This window comes from Schistocerca piceifrons, chromosome 1 (assembly GCF_021461385.2).
Source record: "Schistocerca piceifrons isolate TAMUIC-IGC-003096 chromosome 1, iqSchPice1.1, whole genome shotgun sequence".
NCBI lineage: Eukaryota > Metazoa > Arthropoda > Insecta > Orthoptera > Acrididae > Schistocerca > Schistocerca piceifrons.
This window is the reverse complement of record NC_060138.1, coordinates 944,788,748-944,806,426: the sequence shown is the minus strand read 5'-3', so window position 1 is coordinate 944,806,426 and position 17,679 is coordinate 944,788,748. Positions and strand designations below refer to the sequence as shown.

The 17,679-nt window shown below is 45.7% G+C and overlaps 1 protein-coding gene across 1 annotated transcript in view; it reads right to left on the bottom strand.

Annotated features, from left to right (window-relative positions):
- Window positions 1-10,777, bottom strand: part of LOC124776747 (tropomyosin-1, isoforms 33/34-like) — a 128,637-nt gene extending 117,860 nt beyond the window's left edge. The window contains exon 1 of the mRNA XM_047251875.1: window positions 10,744-10,777. Within this exon, the coding sequence (XP_047107831.1) occupies window positions 10,744-10,777 (34 nt within the window). The remainder of the gene's footprint in view (window positions 1-10,743) is intronic.
- Between the last annotated feature and the right edge of the window lie 6,902 nt (window positions 10,778-17,679).

Here is a 17,679-nt window from a genome sequence, read left to right as displayed (position 1 = left end):
AAATTTCTTGTCTTGTTGAAGAAGAACCGTGCCAGATGTGTACGTTGAGTCACACTCCCACACACAGAACAGTTACATTTGTGCTTGGGTTTTGTAGGTTTTATAGTTGCTGGGGACTTAATTAATTAACTGTGTTTATGAAAATTTTCATTTCATTCTTTGTTGTTGTTCTTTGCAGTCAGATAGCGTAATAATACTAGTCAGGGCCAGCCGTTTACGAAACAGTGTAATCGGACATAACAGCTACTAAAAATAATTTCATCATATTTAATTAAGCCTCCATGCAGTGTCTACGGCTTATTCGTCATGGAGATAAAGAGGAAAGGGCAACATGTGGTCACCAAGAATGTTGAAATAAATATCCAGGTTCGTGTTAATAGCAAAATGAATAAGAGAGCTTAAGTCATGGTGCGAAATACGTGCCCAAAGCAACACAACCATCTCCCACCTGAGCTGCATCATCCCCACTCTGCGGGTTAAATGCTTCACACGGCTGCCAGTGTGCTCGTCGCCTTTCATCATCTGAAAAGAAGCAAAACAGCGACAACACTACACGCTTCCATTCAGCCACTGCCCGGCTTCTGCGTTGTTCGGTCCGTTGCAGACCTACAGCTTTATGTGGTGTTGTGAGCAAAGGCTTTTTGCGACGTAAAACGCCCCCTGTCCTCCCCCGCCCCACCTATCTATCCCCCACCTCCCCACTTCAATGAAGTCCACTGAATACACTTCATTCTCGTAGTGTTCGCTTGCGAACTGGGTGAGATGCGACTGTATTCACATACAGGAATAGTCTCAGTCGGATGTGAAAAGGATTGTCCCTGACAAGGTGTAAAGCTCCTGTCCGTTCCCAGTGAGAGAGAATCTTTTTACGAGCAATTTTCTCACACCGTGATCACATGACTGTGAATGGCTCACCATGCCTTGTAGACATTCAAAAGTGCACGTACATACTGTACCACTGAGTGACACATTTATGACGCGGTACGCCTAATCGTGCGTTTTGCCCCTGTATTCTGCTGTATAGTGCATGCCTGCATTCCTAATTACGCAACCTCTTGCAGATACTTGTTCTGACACATCAGTATTCTGGAAACATTATGCCGGTAACGGTTGCGACTACATCCCACAATTGTCTCTATTAGGAGCAACTGTAATTCGCATGTTAGACAGAGCCGTTTCTCACTTCATTATATACTGAGATGACAAAAGCATGGGATGGTGACAATTACGTTTACAAATGGCGGTAGTATCGTGTACACAAAGTATAAAAGAGCAAAGCATTGGTGCAGTTGTCATTTGTACATTGGTGATTCGAGTGAAAAAATTTCCGAGTTTATGGGAATTAACAGACTTTGAACGCGGAATGACACTTAAAGCTAGAAACATGGGACATTCTATTTCGTAAAAGTTAGGGAATTCAACTTTCCGAGATCCTCAGTACCAATAACGCGTCGGGAATACTAAATTTCAGGCATTACACCTCTCCACGGACAACGCGACGACTTTCACTTAACGACCGACAGCATCGGCGTTTGCGTAGTGTTGTCAGTGCTAACAGACAAGCAACACTTCATGAAATAACCGCAAAAATCAATGTGAGAGGTGCAACAAATGAATTCGGAAGGACAGTGACACGAAATCAGCCATTAATGGGTTAAGGCAGCAAACACCGACGCAATTGCTTTTCCTAACAGCACATCGCTTGCAGCGCCTCTGCTGGGCTCCTGACCATATATTTTGGACTCTAGACGACTGGGAAACCGTGGCCCCATCAGATGAGTCCCAGTTTCAGTAGGTAAGAACTGATTGTAGGGTTCGAGTGTGGTGTAGACCCAGTGGAGCCACGGACCCAAATTGTCAACAAAGCATTGTGCAATCTGGTGGTGGCTCCACAACGGTGTTGAATGTGTCTACATGGAATGGAATGGGTCCTCTGGTCCATCTGAAATGATCACTGACTGAAAAAGGTGTGTTCAGTTACTTGGAGACATTTTTCAGCCATTAATGGCGTTTGTGTGTCCAAACAAAGATGGAAAGTCACAATTGTTCGCGACTTGTTTGAAGAACATTCTGAACAAATCGAGCAAATTATTTGACAAAGCAAGTCGTCAAAAAGAATCCCATCGAATATTTATGGGTCATAACCAAGCGGCACCTTCGTGCCAAAATCATGTATGGGCAACACTTTCAGAGTTGCGGACGGCTATGGAGGCAGCAAGGCTCAGTATTTCTGCAGAGAATTTCCAGCGATTTGTTGAGTCCATTACACGTCGCGCTGCTGCATTACGTCGGGCAACAGGAGGTCCGACACAGTTTAAGGAGGTATCCCATGAGTTTTATCACCTCAGTGAATGTATGTCATATGTAACGCCTGAACAGACGAATGTGGAATGACGTATTTCGATGTGGTGTAAGCAGAGTTATTTTAAAGGTTATAGACATATTCAGAAACTGGTATTTCAGTATGCTGAAGGGATATCCGTCTATTTTAAAAAGAGGTAGGGTGTTGGTGGTTTTTCTCGTGCTGTTAAAGTGCGCGTCATTTATGTTGGCGGCCGAGTTTAGGTTCGTTCTGCGCATCTGACGTCACAAAACACAGTCAGCCAATGAACAGAGAACGACGTTGCCAGATCTAGACTGCAGTGCAGAGCACGGACGAGTGTCTTCAGTTTTAGAAACGTTCAGTCATAAACAAAGTAATTGAACAAAAGCAACGTCTTGATAGGAGACTTTCTTTTATAGAAAGTTTGGAAAAAGCATTCTTTATACCAATTGCTTCATATTCTATTAATTAATTAAACCAAACAAGCAATAAGACTCCTAATTCAGGCGACAGCAAGGAAAGGTGTTTGTATCAATCTCACGAACCGCTTTTTCGCAATAAAGAACAGCGGTAATTGTTTATTTCCTATTGTACTTCGACGAAGCATGAGTAATTCATAGTCATACCACCAGTGTTTGTCAGTATTTTGCGTGACGTGTTAGAGTCTTCATGGGGGTCTGCAATCAGACGAGTTAAGTTCCGCTTGGGGCGCGACAGCGATCGGACGTGTCGGTACTGCCGCGTAGTCGTAGCGCCGCAAGCCGTGTTTATAATAATACTTGGATTGTGACCTGTGATATTCTCAGTGCTTCTTCACTACCGTCGTACACAAGCTTCTAAATTTACTCACAGCGGTCCCGACTGCGCATATAGTGCAGTTATGGCTCCCAGTGTACAACGTAAGAATACCCTGTGTTTTGCTTTTGAGAAATCTTCCAGGAATGTGCAACCGAGTTCTCTAGAAATCCATGACTGGATAGTAGATATTATTGGCATCACGTCCGATCAGGTCCACACAGCATATTATGACATGGCGGAATACTGTTTCTTTGTGAAGTTTTTAGACCAGATACAACTGGAGAAAATTTTGGTGAATACTGGTGGGAAAGCAGAGTTCCGACATCGTGATCAGTCGGTGAGTACAGTTTCAATAACTAACGCTGACATTGAGTATAAACAAGTGCGAGTGTTCAATTTGCCACCTGAGGTTGAGAATTGTTTTCTTAGAGATGTCCTCGCCAAATACGGTGACATCCGACAGATTAGAAACGAAAAATGGTCGAGCCGTCACAAACTCCAATGTTATAGTGGGGTTCGCTCAGTTGACATGGCCGTTAAAGTCAATATCCCATCCTATATAATGGTTTGTGGTTATAAGGCTCATGTCATTTACGATGGGCAAGTAGGCACTTGTTTTATCTGTAACACGAGTGGCCATTTACGAGAGGATTGCCCACGGCGAGTTGTCGTACTTCGAAACAATCTGCAACAACGACAGAGATTAACCTTGGCTGATGTCCTAACTCAACATCAGACGCCTTCTGTGACTGACTCCCAACCGAGTGCATCTGTGTCAGAGGACAACGATCTCGGTAACAGCACCATCCCACCCTTGCCTCAAAAACCCGTGGCCGGTCACCCCTTAGCCACCGGTGTTGCATTATCTGTCGGTAACAAACGACGACGTACTATAAGTGACGGTAGTGGTTCCGACGAACAAGTAGTAAAAAATCAAACAGATGACGCGGAGCCACGGGCCTCCACGCAGGACACGCATGTGTCGGATGGCTCAGTTACGACCCGCCAAATTCCCATTCAACCGCCCGACGCAGAAACTGTCAATGCGACTGCAGCCCAGTGTTTACAGCAATCCGTTCCGATGCCGCTTGCCGGTCCGCCGCAGGTGGCCAACACACAAGAGGCGGCAGGCAGTCAACTGCAACTCGTAAACAGGGCGGATGAAGCACGCGGTGTAGAGCATAACATAAACAGCCGCCACCTCGAAACTGCTTCCAAACAACACGAGGACCCGGACAGCTGTATACAAACAGCCAGTGCGGCCCCAAACACAGTGAGCCTACTGAAGCCGCGTCTTCGGACTTGCCGTCACCCGTTCCAAAGCAAAGACTTTCACATACTGCTTACAGCCATGACTCGCCGACTCCGCCGTCTTCAATGACACTTCGGACGCCTTTGCGACGGCAAGATAAAGTTAAACCAAAGGACTCCGTGGCTGGAAGTAACTCAAAAAGTAAAGTCAGCGCAAAAACTGGCACAAAACCTGCGGATGTAGGTTCGAAGTCCGACGGTGAGATGGACTGGGCTTCCTACGCTTCCCATCACCCACAAGTCTCGGACGATCATGAGTCAAGCTTATACGTTTTTGTCCCTGAACATTAATAGAGTTAGGACAGATTTAAAATTAGCAGTGATACGGCAGTTTATCTATGAGTCCGAAGCTGATATAGTTCTGTTGCAGGAAGTGTCTTTCCTAAGTTTTCATGTATCAGGATTTGCAACAATCGTAAACACCGTGGCGGACGGTGGTACAGGTACGGCCATTCTATCACGAGACGCAATCCTAGTGAGCAATATCGAAATGTTGGACTCCGGTAGAGGCATAGCTTGCCAAATTTTTGACGTCACCCTCGTCAATATCTATGCTCCATCTGGAACGACCTTAAAATCAGAAAGAGCTAACTTCTTTAAACAAGACATCATATACTTGCTACGCCGCAACCCAACCCAGTTGATAATTAGTGGTGATTTCAACTGCGTGATCCACAGGAAAGACCAATCGCCAAACTTTAATTACTGTATGGAACTACATGATCTGGTGCGTCACCTGCAGCTGAAGGATGCGTGGGAACTAAAATTTCCTACCCTGGTAAAGTACACGTACCTGACCACCACCGCATGTAGCCGTCTAGACCGTTTGTACATCTCTGAGAACATTTGCCAACATGTTCTGCACGCCGATGTCATTCCGGCTAGCTTCTCCGACCACTGCGCCCTCTGTGTCACAATAAATCTAGACAAACAGCATACTAAATGGCATAGGATTCCGTGGAGCCTAAATGTTTCTATTCTCGCCGATGCCTTGCTACAAGATGTCATCTCCACGACATGGGCGGATTGTCTCAAGCAATGCTGCAGATATCCGAGCAAGATAGCCTGGTGGAATGCTGTGGTCAAACGGAAAATGCGATTATCTTTAAGAAACTAAAGTTGGCAACGGGCGCAAGATGTCAAACGCACGATTGATTTTTACCAAACAGTTCTGCGAGAGTTGTATGCGACGTCGACACCAACCAACACACAGCTGACGACCATCAAACAAATAAAGGCGAAGCTTATAGGCATAAAGCGAACGCAGCTTGAAGGACTGAAGATCAGATCTAAAGCAAAATCGCTTCAAGAGGACGAACTTGCATCGCTGTATCACCTCATAAAACATCGTGCCCATCGCAAGCGAGCTTTTATCGGGGAGCTGGACACAGATGATGCACTCCGTTTGACCCGACAGAGTGATATTCTTACTGCAGTTTACCGGTACTTCACGGATCTGTACTCACAATGCGATACATATGGTGATGACGGCGGCGATATCGTGAGTGCTCTGCCCACCGTAGTCACGCCTGCGGACAACTTGGCGGTCGTACACGATTTTGTTCCAGACGAAGTCCTTGAACTGATTTCTGGCTCGCCATTAGATAAATCCCCTGGCCCTGATGGTTTGCCACGGGAATTTTATGTGCGCTTCTGGCCCATAATCGGAGACACATTTACAGATGTTCTCAATGAAGTGATGCGAGGGAGTGACGTTCCGGCCGAAATGAAGGAAGGCCGAATTGTATTGACGCCAAAAAGCAAACACCGAAAAACCTTAGATAACTTACAACCTATTACTTTACTCAATTTTGATTACAAAACCATCGCCAGAGCACTCAACAGCAGATTGTCTCCGTTAATGAAGCAAGTGATTCACAACCATCAATCATGCATCCCTGGTCGCACAATTATGACGCCCCTTTCGGAATATAGCGATGTAATAGCCATAGCGTCAGTCACTAACGTGAATCTCGCATTGCTGTTTATCGACTTTTGCAAGGCTTTTGATCGCGTCCGCCACGAGTACCTCCTACAGCTACTGCAGCGGTGTGGTTTTGAGCAACGGGTTATAAAGGTCGTGCAACATTTCGTCACGGGCATTACAACCAGAATCAGCGTAAATGGACAGCTTACTCAACCCATCGAGGTCCAAAGAGGAGTGCCGCAGGGGAGCACTCTCTCCATGATGTTATTTGTTTTATCGCTCGAGCCGCTCTTACGCTCTATTCATGACAAACTTGCAGGCCTTTCGATCGCCGGGACGTACTTCGTGGTTCGTGCTTACGCCGACGACGTCGGAGTGTTATTGCGCAACGACGGAGACGTATCAACCCTCAAGACCGCGGTAGACGAGTACTGTCGTGCTTCTGGTGCTAAAATCAACGCCCATAAATGCACCTTTGTCGACATTCGAGGATTCGACGCAGTTATTATACCTTGGGCGAAGCGTGTCGAAAACCACACCACTCTGGGGATGATTATCGACAAATGCTCGCTAAAAATGAATGCAAAAAATTGGAAGCAGGTCACCAATAAAATGCAAGGTGCCATCTATGAAAACAATTGGCGGTCCGTTAACATTCTCCAACGCATACGACTCCTCAGTAGTTATATATTCAGTAAAGCGTACTATATGGCCCAACTATTTCCAGTCCCCAAGATGCAGGCCAAACACGTGATGAAACTCTCTAATAGATTTATCTGGCAAGGGCATCTGTTAAAAGTGAAATACACCACGCTGACGTCTTCCAGACAGGCCGGCGGACTAAACATGCCTGACATTAACCGAAAGTGTACCGCGTTATATATTAAACGAATCACTCATTTGTTGGACAAGGAACCTCTCAGCGTAACCAGTTGGCTCTTCCGAACCCACCGATACGCATCCACCCATTGATGTAGGTAAAATACATTACAAACTACGACATGTCAAGCAGTTTTTTCTTGAAGTGAGCTATATTGATGGACATTATTTCACGCAGGATTTACCGACGACGCACCTTTTATTAAAAAGATGGACATCTCCAATAGTCCGGAATCCCATTGAACTTAAATACCCGGGTGTTCATTGGAAGGCAGTTTGGGACAACATACGTTTAACCGACCACACTGCTGAAGTGGCGTCCACATGGTATAAAGTGGTAAACGATGTTATACCCAATAATGAAAGGTTGCATAGAATCGGTTTAAGTGACAGTGATAAATGCGTCCGCTGTGGCCTGGTCGACACCTTACGCCATCGCTTCACTTGTGGCGGTCATCTCATTAACTGGAAATGGGTGCAGCAGAGGCTGGGCCTGATTACCCGCAGCAGCCCAGCCAGCCACTGCACCGACATCCTGCTCTGGTCAGAAGCGAAACATTTTCCCGCTACCAAGAACAACACCGTGATGTCAATGTTAGGACAGTTTGTGACATATATCATCATCATTTACAATAGTGAAGATAATCTCATTAGTTTCGAGGCTTACATGAGAACGGCACGCTGGAAGATGAAACGTTACCCAAATTTCAGGAAGATGTTTGCTAACATGTTAGACATAATTTTTGAAAAACAAGGCGTAGGGTAATTCTCGATGCCGGTAAGGACACAAATCACATGCAAGACTATGTAGCGAACAAAATACGCAACGAGTAAGGGGTTATACCAGTTCCTAGGACTACTCCCGACTTCTCAATGGTGTAATTAACTTCATTATGACTTTTTCATTAATTTATGTTCCTGTGCATCTCTTGTTATCCGTTTGTGTGCTCCAAATGACTTTGAGTTTGGACGGTTATGAATCAAATGACAGAACTGTCATTCCAGTTAAGACAATCAATTATATATATGTTTGCGTTTCGGATCTATGTCTCTGTCTGGACTGAAGAGGCTATTGTCAGTTTACTATTTATGTTATATTTTGTAAGCTTACAAATGGCACTATATTGAAATGTGTTCTTCAGTCTATTGTAGGATACAATTTGTGTTGAATCAGTTCCAGCACTTCAATATTTTGTTTTGTGCTCATGTAGATATATGGTTGTTTTAATAAAGGAAAAAAAGATTAAAAAAAAGTTACGATGCGTAACGGTTAAGGTGATAGGCTCCTACATGAAAGATTGTGAGTTCAAACCTTGTGTGGAGCGTAATATTTTCATTATTTAAAAACAATATCGAAGTGCGTTACTTCACGAATTATATTCGTTTGAATGCCATTTTTTTGAAATTTCTAGTGCTTTGTCTCTTTATTTAAAATAAAGCCAAACGTGCTCAGTGCAAATAAAACTTTTGTTACAGTCGCGAAAGACGGAATATTTCTCAATATTACATGCGACACCTATGTGGTACTTAAATGAGATATTGTTATAGAGTAAATTTTATATGAAATTTAGGTATCTTGTCCACATTTCATTCTGAACATTGTGAAAACTAAAATCGACCATACGGAAAGTATGCTCTATGGACTTTTACCTCTACAAACTCTTCAAAATTTCGTGCAATGGTATACTATATTTAATGCTGCATATTAACTGCGTTGAACATCGAATTTTTGGGCCAAATAGTTTTTGTGGAATCGAATCATAAGACTGACAAAGCAGTCGGAACACGATGTGTCTGCACAGGCGAGCAGTGCAGTGACAAAATCGCGCACTGCGCGGAATGCGGGGATCACGTCTCTGTAGCAGCGAAATGGTTAATGCGGCCGTGTTGGCTTTACTTCATAAACTGCGCGCTCCCCCCTAAACTTAAGTATGCGAACTACACTACACTATGGCGCTGCTTCTATTGGCGCGTGCGTCGTTTGCAACTGGCAACGCAGCAATCTCCCGCGTCTGGGCGGGCATGCGCGAGCCCCCAAGACAAAAGAATTGAACTATAGTACACGATGTTTCAGCTAATTTTGTGTCCTTGGCGAAACTCACATGATTACCACCTTAAGGACATGAAAAGACAGCGCCTAAGGCACGTGGTGTTTTAAAATGTCTTAGCCACAATCCATGGGGAGCAGACCGAACGTGTCTGTTCCTGTTTCAGAAGTCGTTGATGCGATCTTAACTTGATTATTGGTCCACGGTGTGGTCCTGCAAGGCCCTCTTACTTAAAAATGTTGGATGTGGTGCACCACGATGGAATTTTCTGGCTACTGAGGCCTAAGGCTTAGTCATAATTGAAAACGAGTGACGATACCTCATGAGATTCGCACAATGGATTGCCTTATAGAGATCAGTGTGACTGATTTTAAAGGTTTGAACCAAAGTTGAAGCAATCTCCATCTCGGCTCTTACAGAGGCCCCGAAACTATTTTATACTTGATGAATTATGAAAAGAATTGCGCTCCAGAGTTAAGGTTTCAGTCTTTGAATTAAAAGTTTTAGACAGGCATCACAGTTCTGAAGTTGTGTGCACTGACATGCAAATAAGGGGTCTCAACTGGCTCTTCAGTAGTCTTCACCAACTATGCCTTCAGAATTCGCCTTCACTGTGAATGTACTGCATTCATCAGAGTTCTGTACGATTCATTAGGCAGTGGAATAGATAAAGAGTCTGCAGGGCAAACAGTTCTTCATCTGCTCCAACTCCCTTAACGGCCTGCAAGCATCGCAGAATATGTACTCTGCAGGGAAAATTCTCTGGCGAACAAATTTCTAACTGTACTTCTTTCACCAGAGGGCTGAAGCAGGTATCGTCCTGTTGAGTACCGGGAGATGTGGGAATTTTGGGGAATAAACAAGCAAGTCAAGCCGCCTGCAGGGACCATACCAAGACAAAATGTGCCTTTCCCTGTAGGGTTTCGTTTCTCTGATACGTCGGAGACCTATGGAGTTGTGGAAGAGGAGTAGCTGTCACTGAGGGACAATAAGTTGTTGCTGGTGAAGCCAACTATCCGGCCGAGGCGTTCACCATGCCTGTCACTCATGCAGTATGAAGTGGCCCTCACCCGCCTACAAACTGGGCATCGTACACTAACGCATGCCTTCCTCTTCACACATGCAAATCATTGCACTCCACGTTTTAACGCTTTTTGTATTGTGAGGGCACAAGCTGTCCTGTATTTTATCTGTTGACGAGCCGAACTTTTAAGATTTTGTGGAATGTGTTGGACTCTGGCCTCAGATTATAATGCGTTGCGGAGTTGTTGCCTCATATATTATATCTGTGTGTGTGTGTGTGTGTGTGTGTGTGTGTGTATGTGTGTGTGTTTAGGGCATTTTTTTTGTTTCTATTTGCAGTTCAGGTTTTAATAATTCTGCAACATTTCCCATAGTCACGTCATAAAAGTTTAGTATGATCAATAAAGTCCGCGATGTCGTGCGCCTACGCATACCTATCACCATCATTATCATCAGCAGCATCAGCATGTCTACCACCCAGTGCCCGCCTGACGTAAACAGAAGAATCCAGTGTACATTCTTGGGGTAATAAATAAAGGCTTCTACTGGCAACGCGCTGCTTTTGACCACCCCGACACACTAACCAGAGAACACCCACCCACGTTTCATGAGAAAGGGAATAACTTAATTTCTCGTCTGCTTTTTTTCCCAAAAGCGTCTTATATTGCAACCACCACAAAGTTTGCGATCGTATCACACAATATGTTTCATCGGGTGTTTAATTTCGATCTCTGTAAAATTCCCCTTTTCTGGAATGAAACAAGGCACCATTTCGTTCTGTCAGTACTCCACCTCCTTTTAATGAACTTGTGAGTAATACTTCCAGTATCACACCACATTCGTAATTCGGCAGATAGCCCGTTACGGTATGAGGAAGCTTGCATTTTTATCTTGTCTCTGTTTTAGTACGACAGCTTCTGCTATTTTACAGGGCTGTCGGAATCATCTTTGAATCATACATTCACTGGTTGATCTGGTGTTGTGTGGTACAACTTAAGTACTTAGCGACTGTACAAGTTCCTCTGCCATATGTTGCTATGCTCGCTTTCGTTTCACATACCATCATAAAAAGGAAACGAGAACAATGTTCGTCATCCCGTCAGCTAAGAGGTCATTAGAAACGGACCACAAGCTCCGACAGGACGACAATGGCGAAGACATAAGCGTGTCGTTTCCACAAAAAAACAGAATTCGCCTTAACCGACTTAGGGCAATCATAAAATCTTAATGGCCGAAGGAGAAGTTGAATTTCAATCAGTTAGAAGAATCCAGCAATTACTGGTTACAAGTAGCAGAATAATGATACATTAAAAAATGCAATTATGTCGACTATAGAGCCTTGATATGAAGGGATGAAAAGGCTACCGCAAGACTTACGTCATCTGGTAAGATTTATGTGAAATATCTCTCTGAAATCGTAGAAGATAACTCGTATGTGCTACTGTTTATGGACAGCACTGAACGGATGGAAGATAACTGCGGGTTATTACATTTGACAGACATTTCCATTAACGCAGGTGACGTAACCTGTATAATTCTGCATTTGGGTTAGGCATGATAAAGCTTATACTCCAAACATCACGTTATGAAGAGCGCCAGAAGAGAGTGAAATGTGACGAGTCTGTTATTAAAACAATAACGGCAACCGTCAGTTTAATTTAAAGTAAGGTTCAGAAATATCAGTGGTGCTGAATATTTATACTGAAATATTCTGGTCCAATCTAGATTACCGAAGCGTCTGATATCGCCCAGTACACGCAAACCGCCCTCAAAGCAAAATATCGCTGCTAACGTCCTTCAGCAAGTTCAATTAAACACAAACTCATGAGCAATTACACTCCTGGAAATGGAAAAAAGAACACATTGACACCGGTGTGTCAGATCCACCATACTTGCTCCGGACACTGCGAGAGGGCTGTACAAGCAATGATCACACGCACGGCACAGCGGACACACCAGGAACCGCGGTGTTGGCCGTCGAATGGCGCTAGCTGCGCAGCATTTGTGCACCGCCGCCGTCAGTGTCAGCCAGTTTGCCGTGGCATACGGAGCTCCATCGCAGTCTTTAACACTGGTAGCATGCCGCGACAGCGTGGACGTGAACCGTATGTGCAGATGACGGACTTTGAGCGAGGGAGTATAGTGGGCATACGGGAGGCCGGGTGGACGTACCACCGAATTGCTCAACACGTGGGGCGTGAGGTCTCCACAGTACATCGATGTTGTCGCCAGTGGTCGGCGGAAGGTGCAACTGCCCGTCGACCTGGGACCGGACCGCAGCGACGCACGGATGCACGCCAAGACCGTAGGATCCTACGCAGTGCCGTAGGGGACCGCACCGCCACTTCCCAGCAAATTAGGGACACTGTTGTTCCTGGGGTATCGGCGAGGACCATTCGCAACCGTCTCCATGAAGCTGGGCTACGGTCCCGCACACCGTTAGGCCGTCTTCCGCTCACGCCCCAACATCGTGCAGCCCGCCTCCAGTGGTGTCGCGACAGGCGTGAATAGAGGGACGAATGGAGACGTGTCGTCTTCAGCGATGAGAGTCGCTTCTGCCTTGGTGCCAATGATGGTCGTATGCGTGTTTGGCGCCGTGCAGGTGAGCGCCACAAATCAGGACTGCATACGACCGAGGCACACAGGGCCAACACCCGGCATCATGGTGTGGGGAGCGATCTCCTACACTGGCCGTACACCACTGGTGATCGTCGAGGGGACACTGAATAGTGCACGGTACATCCAAACCGTCATCGAACCCATCGTTCTACCATTCCTAGACCGGCAAGGGAACTTGCTGTTCCAACAGGACAATGCACGTCCGCATGTATCCCGTGCCACCCAACGTGCTCTAGAAGGTGTAAGTCAACTACCCTGGCCAGAAAGATCTCCGGATCTGCCCCCCGTTGAGCGTGTTTGGGACTGGATGAAGCGTCGTCTCACGCGGTCTGCACGTCCAGCACGAACGCTGGTCCAACTGAGGCGCCAGGTGGAAATGGAATGGCAAGCCGTTCCACAGGACTACATCCAGCATCTCTACGATCGTCTCCATGGGAGAATAGCAGCCTGCATTGCTGCGAAAGGTGGATATACACTGTACTAGTGCCGACATTGTGCATGCTCTGTTGCCTGTGTCTATGTGCCTGTGGTTCTGTCAGTGTGATCATGTGATGTATCTGACCCCAGGAATGTGTCAATAAAGTTTCCCCTTCCTGGGACAATGAATTCACGGTGTTCTTATTTCAATTTCCAGGAGTGTATAATAAGCATCTGTAGTACCGGTACGTCTTTATTATCATAAATACACTGCGGAAAAATGTAGGGCACCTGAAAAGACGACGTCGATTTGGATCCGATGACGGACGGCTTATGCCACCCCGGGGACAGTTGACGCACTGATAATAGTTTCAACGTTGTCCGCCATCAGACAGCTTAGTGGCATAGCTACCAGAGCGCCATCTGAGTCTACCCTTTAATAGGGAGTGCTCACAGCCAGAAGGCTCAGTGTGGTGTAAACGTGTGAAGCAAGCATGCAACCATGCTACGGAGACGCACTCGTGCTTCCTACAGCCAACTGGGCGGGTTTTAAAATGGTCCAATTGTGGTCTACCGAAGGTGGGATGGTCATTTCAAAGCATTACCAGACAGGTTGGACGTACTGCGTCAGTTATGCAACGACGCTGGTATCTGTAGTCACTTGGAGAGTCTCACAACCATAGACGAGGTCCCGAACGTTCACACAGCACATACGTCCGCCATAATCATCGTGTTGCGAGGGGAGCCACAGTTACCACTTTTCATATAAGAGGACTTGTGAGCGCAGACGTGTCAAAACGAACTGTTACGAACCGGTTATTAGGAGGGGGACTACGTGCACGCACACCTCTAGCCCTCTTCCATTCACGCAACAGCATCGAGGGCATGGCTCGACTGCTGCCGTCAGAGGATCACTTGGAAGATGAAATGGTGTCCCATGGTCTTCAGCGATGAAAGCAGATTCTGCCTGCGCGGAAGTACTGGTCGTTAGCGCATACGATGTAGATCTGGTGAGTGCTGTCTCGTAGACTGCATTCGTCTCAGACACACTAGCTCCACCTCACACCTTATGGTCTGGGGTGCAACAAGCTACAATCTCGTTCACTTTTGGCGTGTCTGGAGGGGACGCTAATCAGCGCTCGGTACGTGCAGATTGTTGTTAGTCCCGTTCTTTTACCGTTCTTGCAAAAGGAAGGTGACGTGTTCTTCCAGCAGGTTAATGCCGCTCAATGTGCTCTGCAAGAGGTGCAGTAACTTCCCTGGTCAGTATCATGTCCTACTTGTTTCCAATCGAGGAAGCTTGAGCTATGATGGGACGCGAAGTGACTCATACGATTCGTCAGCCAACAACCCATACAGAATTATGTGAACAGGTCGAGCAGATGTGGCATAACGTATCTCAGGACAAAATTCGCCATCTGTATGATCGACTGGAACCCAGAATCAGTGCTTGCGTTACCACCAGTGGAGGCTACACCACGTACTAATACGGGTGTTTCAGCATGGGACGATACCTGGTATTTATGCTATTAATCTGTAAATGTAATCATTTCATATACTCCATATGTACTCTTGCATCAATAAATCTTGAGCTGATGGGAAACCTTTAAAAGGGCGTACTGTTTTGTTTTTTTTTCCCTAGAGTGTGTAAAACATACCAATTCGCTTGTAACTTATGTCAGTTTAGTTTAATAAGCTTACCTGAAATCATTCCAGAGATGACATCATGTTGCAACGTTATACGTATCTCCTGTCACATCTAAATTAGGTCTTCATTCCACCTGAGGTAACACACCTTTGGGGTATGCAGTGATACACACTCATGTTCAGAAAAAACAAAACACCTTTAACTACTAGAGATAGGGCTTCCAAATTCACAGGATATGTACAGTAGTATCTGCTGCAGGAATTATTAGCATTTAAGTCACCTTGGTTCAGCACGTGTCCTGTTGCCTAGTAGGCACAGAGTCCGTCATGAACCATGACAACTTGTTTCATGCGTGATGGCACTGATGCCCATAAGGCCCATATGGGTTCCTGTGTTAGATCTATCCTTCCTGCTTTCACCTGGTTCCATAGTTAATCAGTAGTTGTTGGCATTGGGTCACAGCGCTGCACCCGTTTCACCGTATCCCACACATTTTCGACTGCGACGAGTCTCTGGCGGGTCAGGAGAAAGGCTGACATCCTGTGACACCAAGAAAGCACACGTTCGTGCAGTACCATGTAGTCGTGCATTGTCTTGCTTAAAAGTAGGATCTTTGGTGCTGTGCAGAAAAGGTATGACTATAGGTCGCAGGATGTCATTCACGTAGGACACACTTCTCACAGTATTCTGCACACGCACCAACTGTCGTACCCCAAACCATAAGGCCTTCATTTGGCGCTATGAGTCGTGTGTGAACGGAGTCACTGTGATGCCGCTCCCCCTGTCTGAGGCGAACCAAGCTGCGGCCACCATTTTCAAACAAGCAGAACCTCAATCCTGACCCCAGTCACATCGTTCCATACACCGCTGGCGTCTAGCATGCGTCTGCACAATCGCCGAGGGTAGGCAGAGAAGTGGACGACGGGTACGTAACCCATACCCCTGACAGTGTATTATGTGTTCGACTGTTGTGCCAGAGCCGAGAAGGACACGGATCTGTCCTTTCGGATGAGGTGACGCTTATCTCGGGGGTTGGTCTGAACGGTGCGTCCTGACCCATCTCGTCGTGTTCTACGGCCTTCCGTGTACCACTGTGCACACGCCCCACACGAGCAGCCATTTCCCGGATTAATCACCACATTTTCTGATACTAATAATCCGCCTTCTTTCAAACTCAATGATTTACGGTACGGTTCGCGCACACGTCTAAGAGGCATCCTGCACGTCTGATCAAGTCACACCGATCCATTACCTTCTGCTTGTAGCGACAACGAGAGCCGCAGGCGCATTTTACCGGTAAGTAGCGATGCGCCACGATATCAGTGTTGAACCTGAACCCGCGGAGAGGCATGGTCCAGATGCTAGTCATTCTTGCAGAACAATGTGTATGTCCTGTGAATACGAACGTTCTCTAGTCGTTCAAAGTGTTCTGTTTTTTTTTTCTGAAAATGAGTGTATTATAAAATTCGAAGCCTGCTGAAGGAAGAATTTGCTCTACAATGATGTAACCAGCAAGGAAAGTAGAGGTGGGATCCTATGGTTCTAGCTATTAAGGTTTATTGTTGCCTAGATGTTAAGAGAAAGAGACACAAATAAGATAAAGACCGCGACATAAAATAGCCCATGACTTTTCAAGCTATCCTTCATGGTATATTGATTCGGTGAAGAGGGAATAGTTTACAGCAGGTTAGATTTAGACGGTGAGGTTAGCGTCTGAAACCCACATCTCCTAAGTATGAGTGAGATTCTTAATCTTCCCGCTTTACAGGGAGGAATAAGAGCGTAGAACTGTTGATTATCATTCTTACATTGAATGAAGACGTTGTGTTCGACGGATCTGTTCAAATGGCTCTGAGCACTATGGGACTTAACATCTGAGGCCATCAGTCCCGTAGACTTAAAACTACTTAAACTTAACTAACCTTAGGACATCACACACATACATGCCCGAGGCAGGTTTCGAACCTGTGACCGTAGCGGTAGCGCGGTTCCAGACTGTAGCGCCTAGAACCGCTCGGCCACCCCGGCTGGCACGGATCTGTTTGTTCCGGTATTTATATATCGTGGGTAGAACGAATTCTCTTGATAAGAGCCAGTACCATCTTCAGATGTTCCATTGACATTGGCGCCATTGTGTGCAGTAACTCAGTACCACAACACCCATCTGAAAATGTCAATACCAGGCCGAACAAACCGTTCTATTTACATAAAAAAGTACCTGCTACAATAGCAATACATGTCAAGAAATAACAATAATTGTAACATTTCCGGCAATGAAAGCTTACCTTCTAGGTAAGACTGAACTTCTCACTGTAGGAAACACCTTCCCGATCTCACGTTTACTCATCTGATTAGTCATACAAGCTTGCACCTTGATATGACAATGGTTCTTCTTTTCTGCTATTCCGTACAACATGTATTATACAAACAAACGAAAGGAGGAAGATTAGGATTCAACGTCTAGTCGATAACGAGATCATTGGAGACGAAGCACAAATTCGGAATGCGGCTGTTGCTCAATGAAATCAGCTGTACCCACTTTAAAAGAAACAATGGAGGCATGTGCCGTGGACAGTTTACGGAAACTACGGGAAAATTAAATAGTGATTGCAAGTCGGTAATATGGCTATCTTTAAGAATACGACTCTAGAATCGCATGTTTACCACAGTGTCACCTATTTGGTAC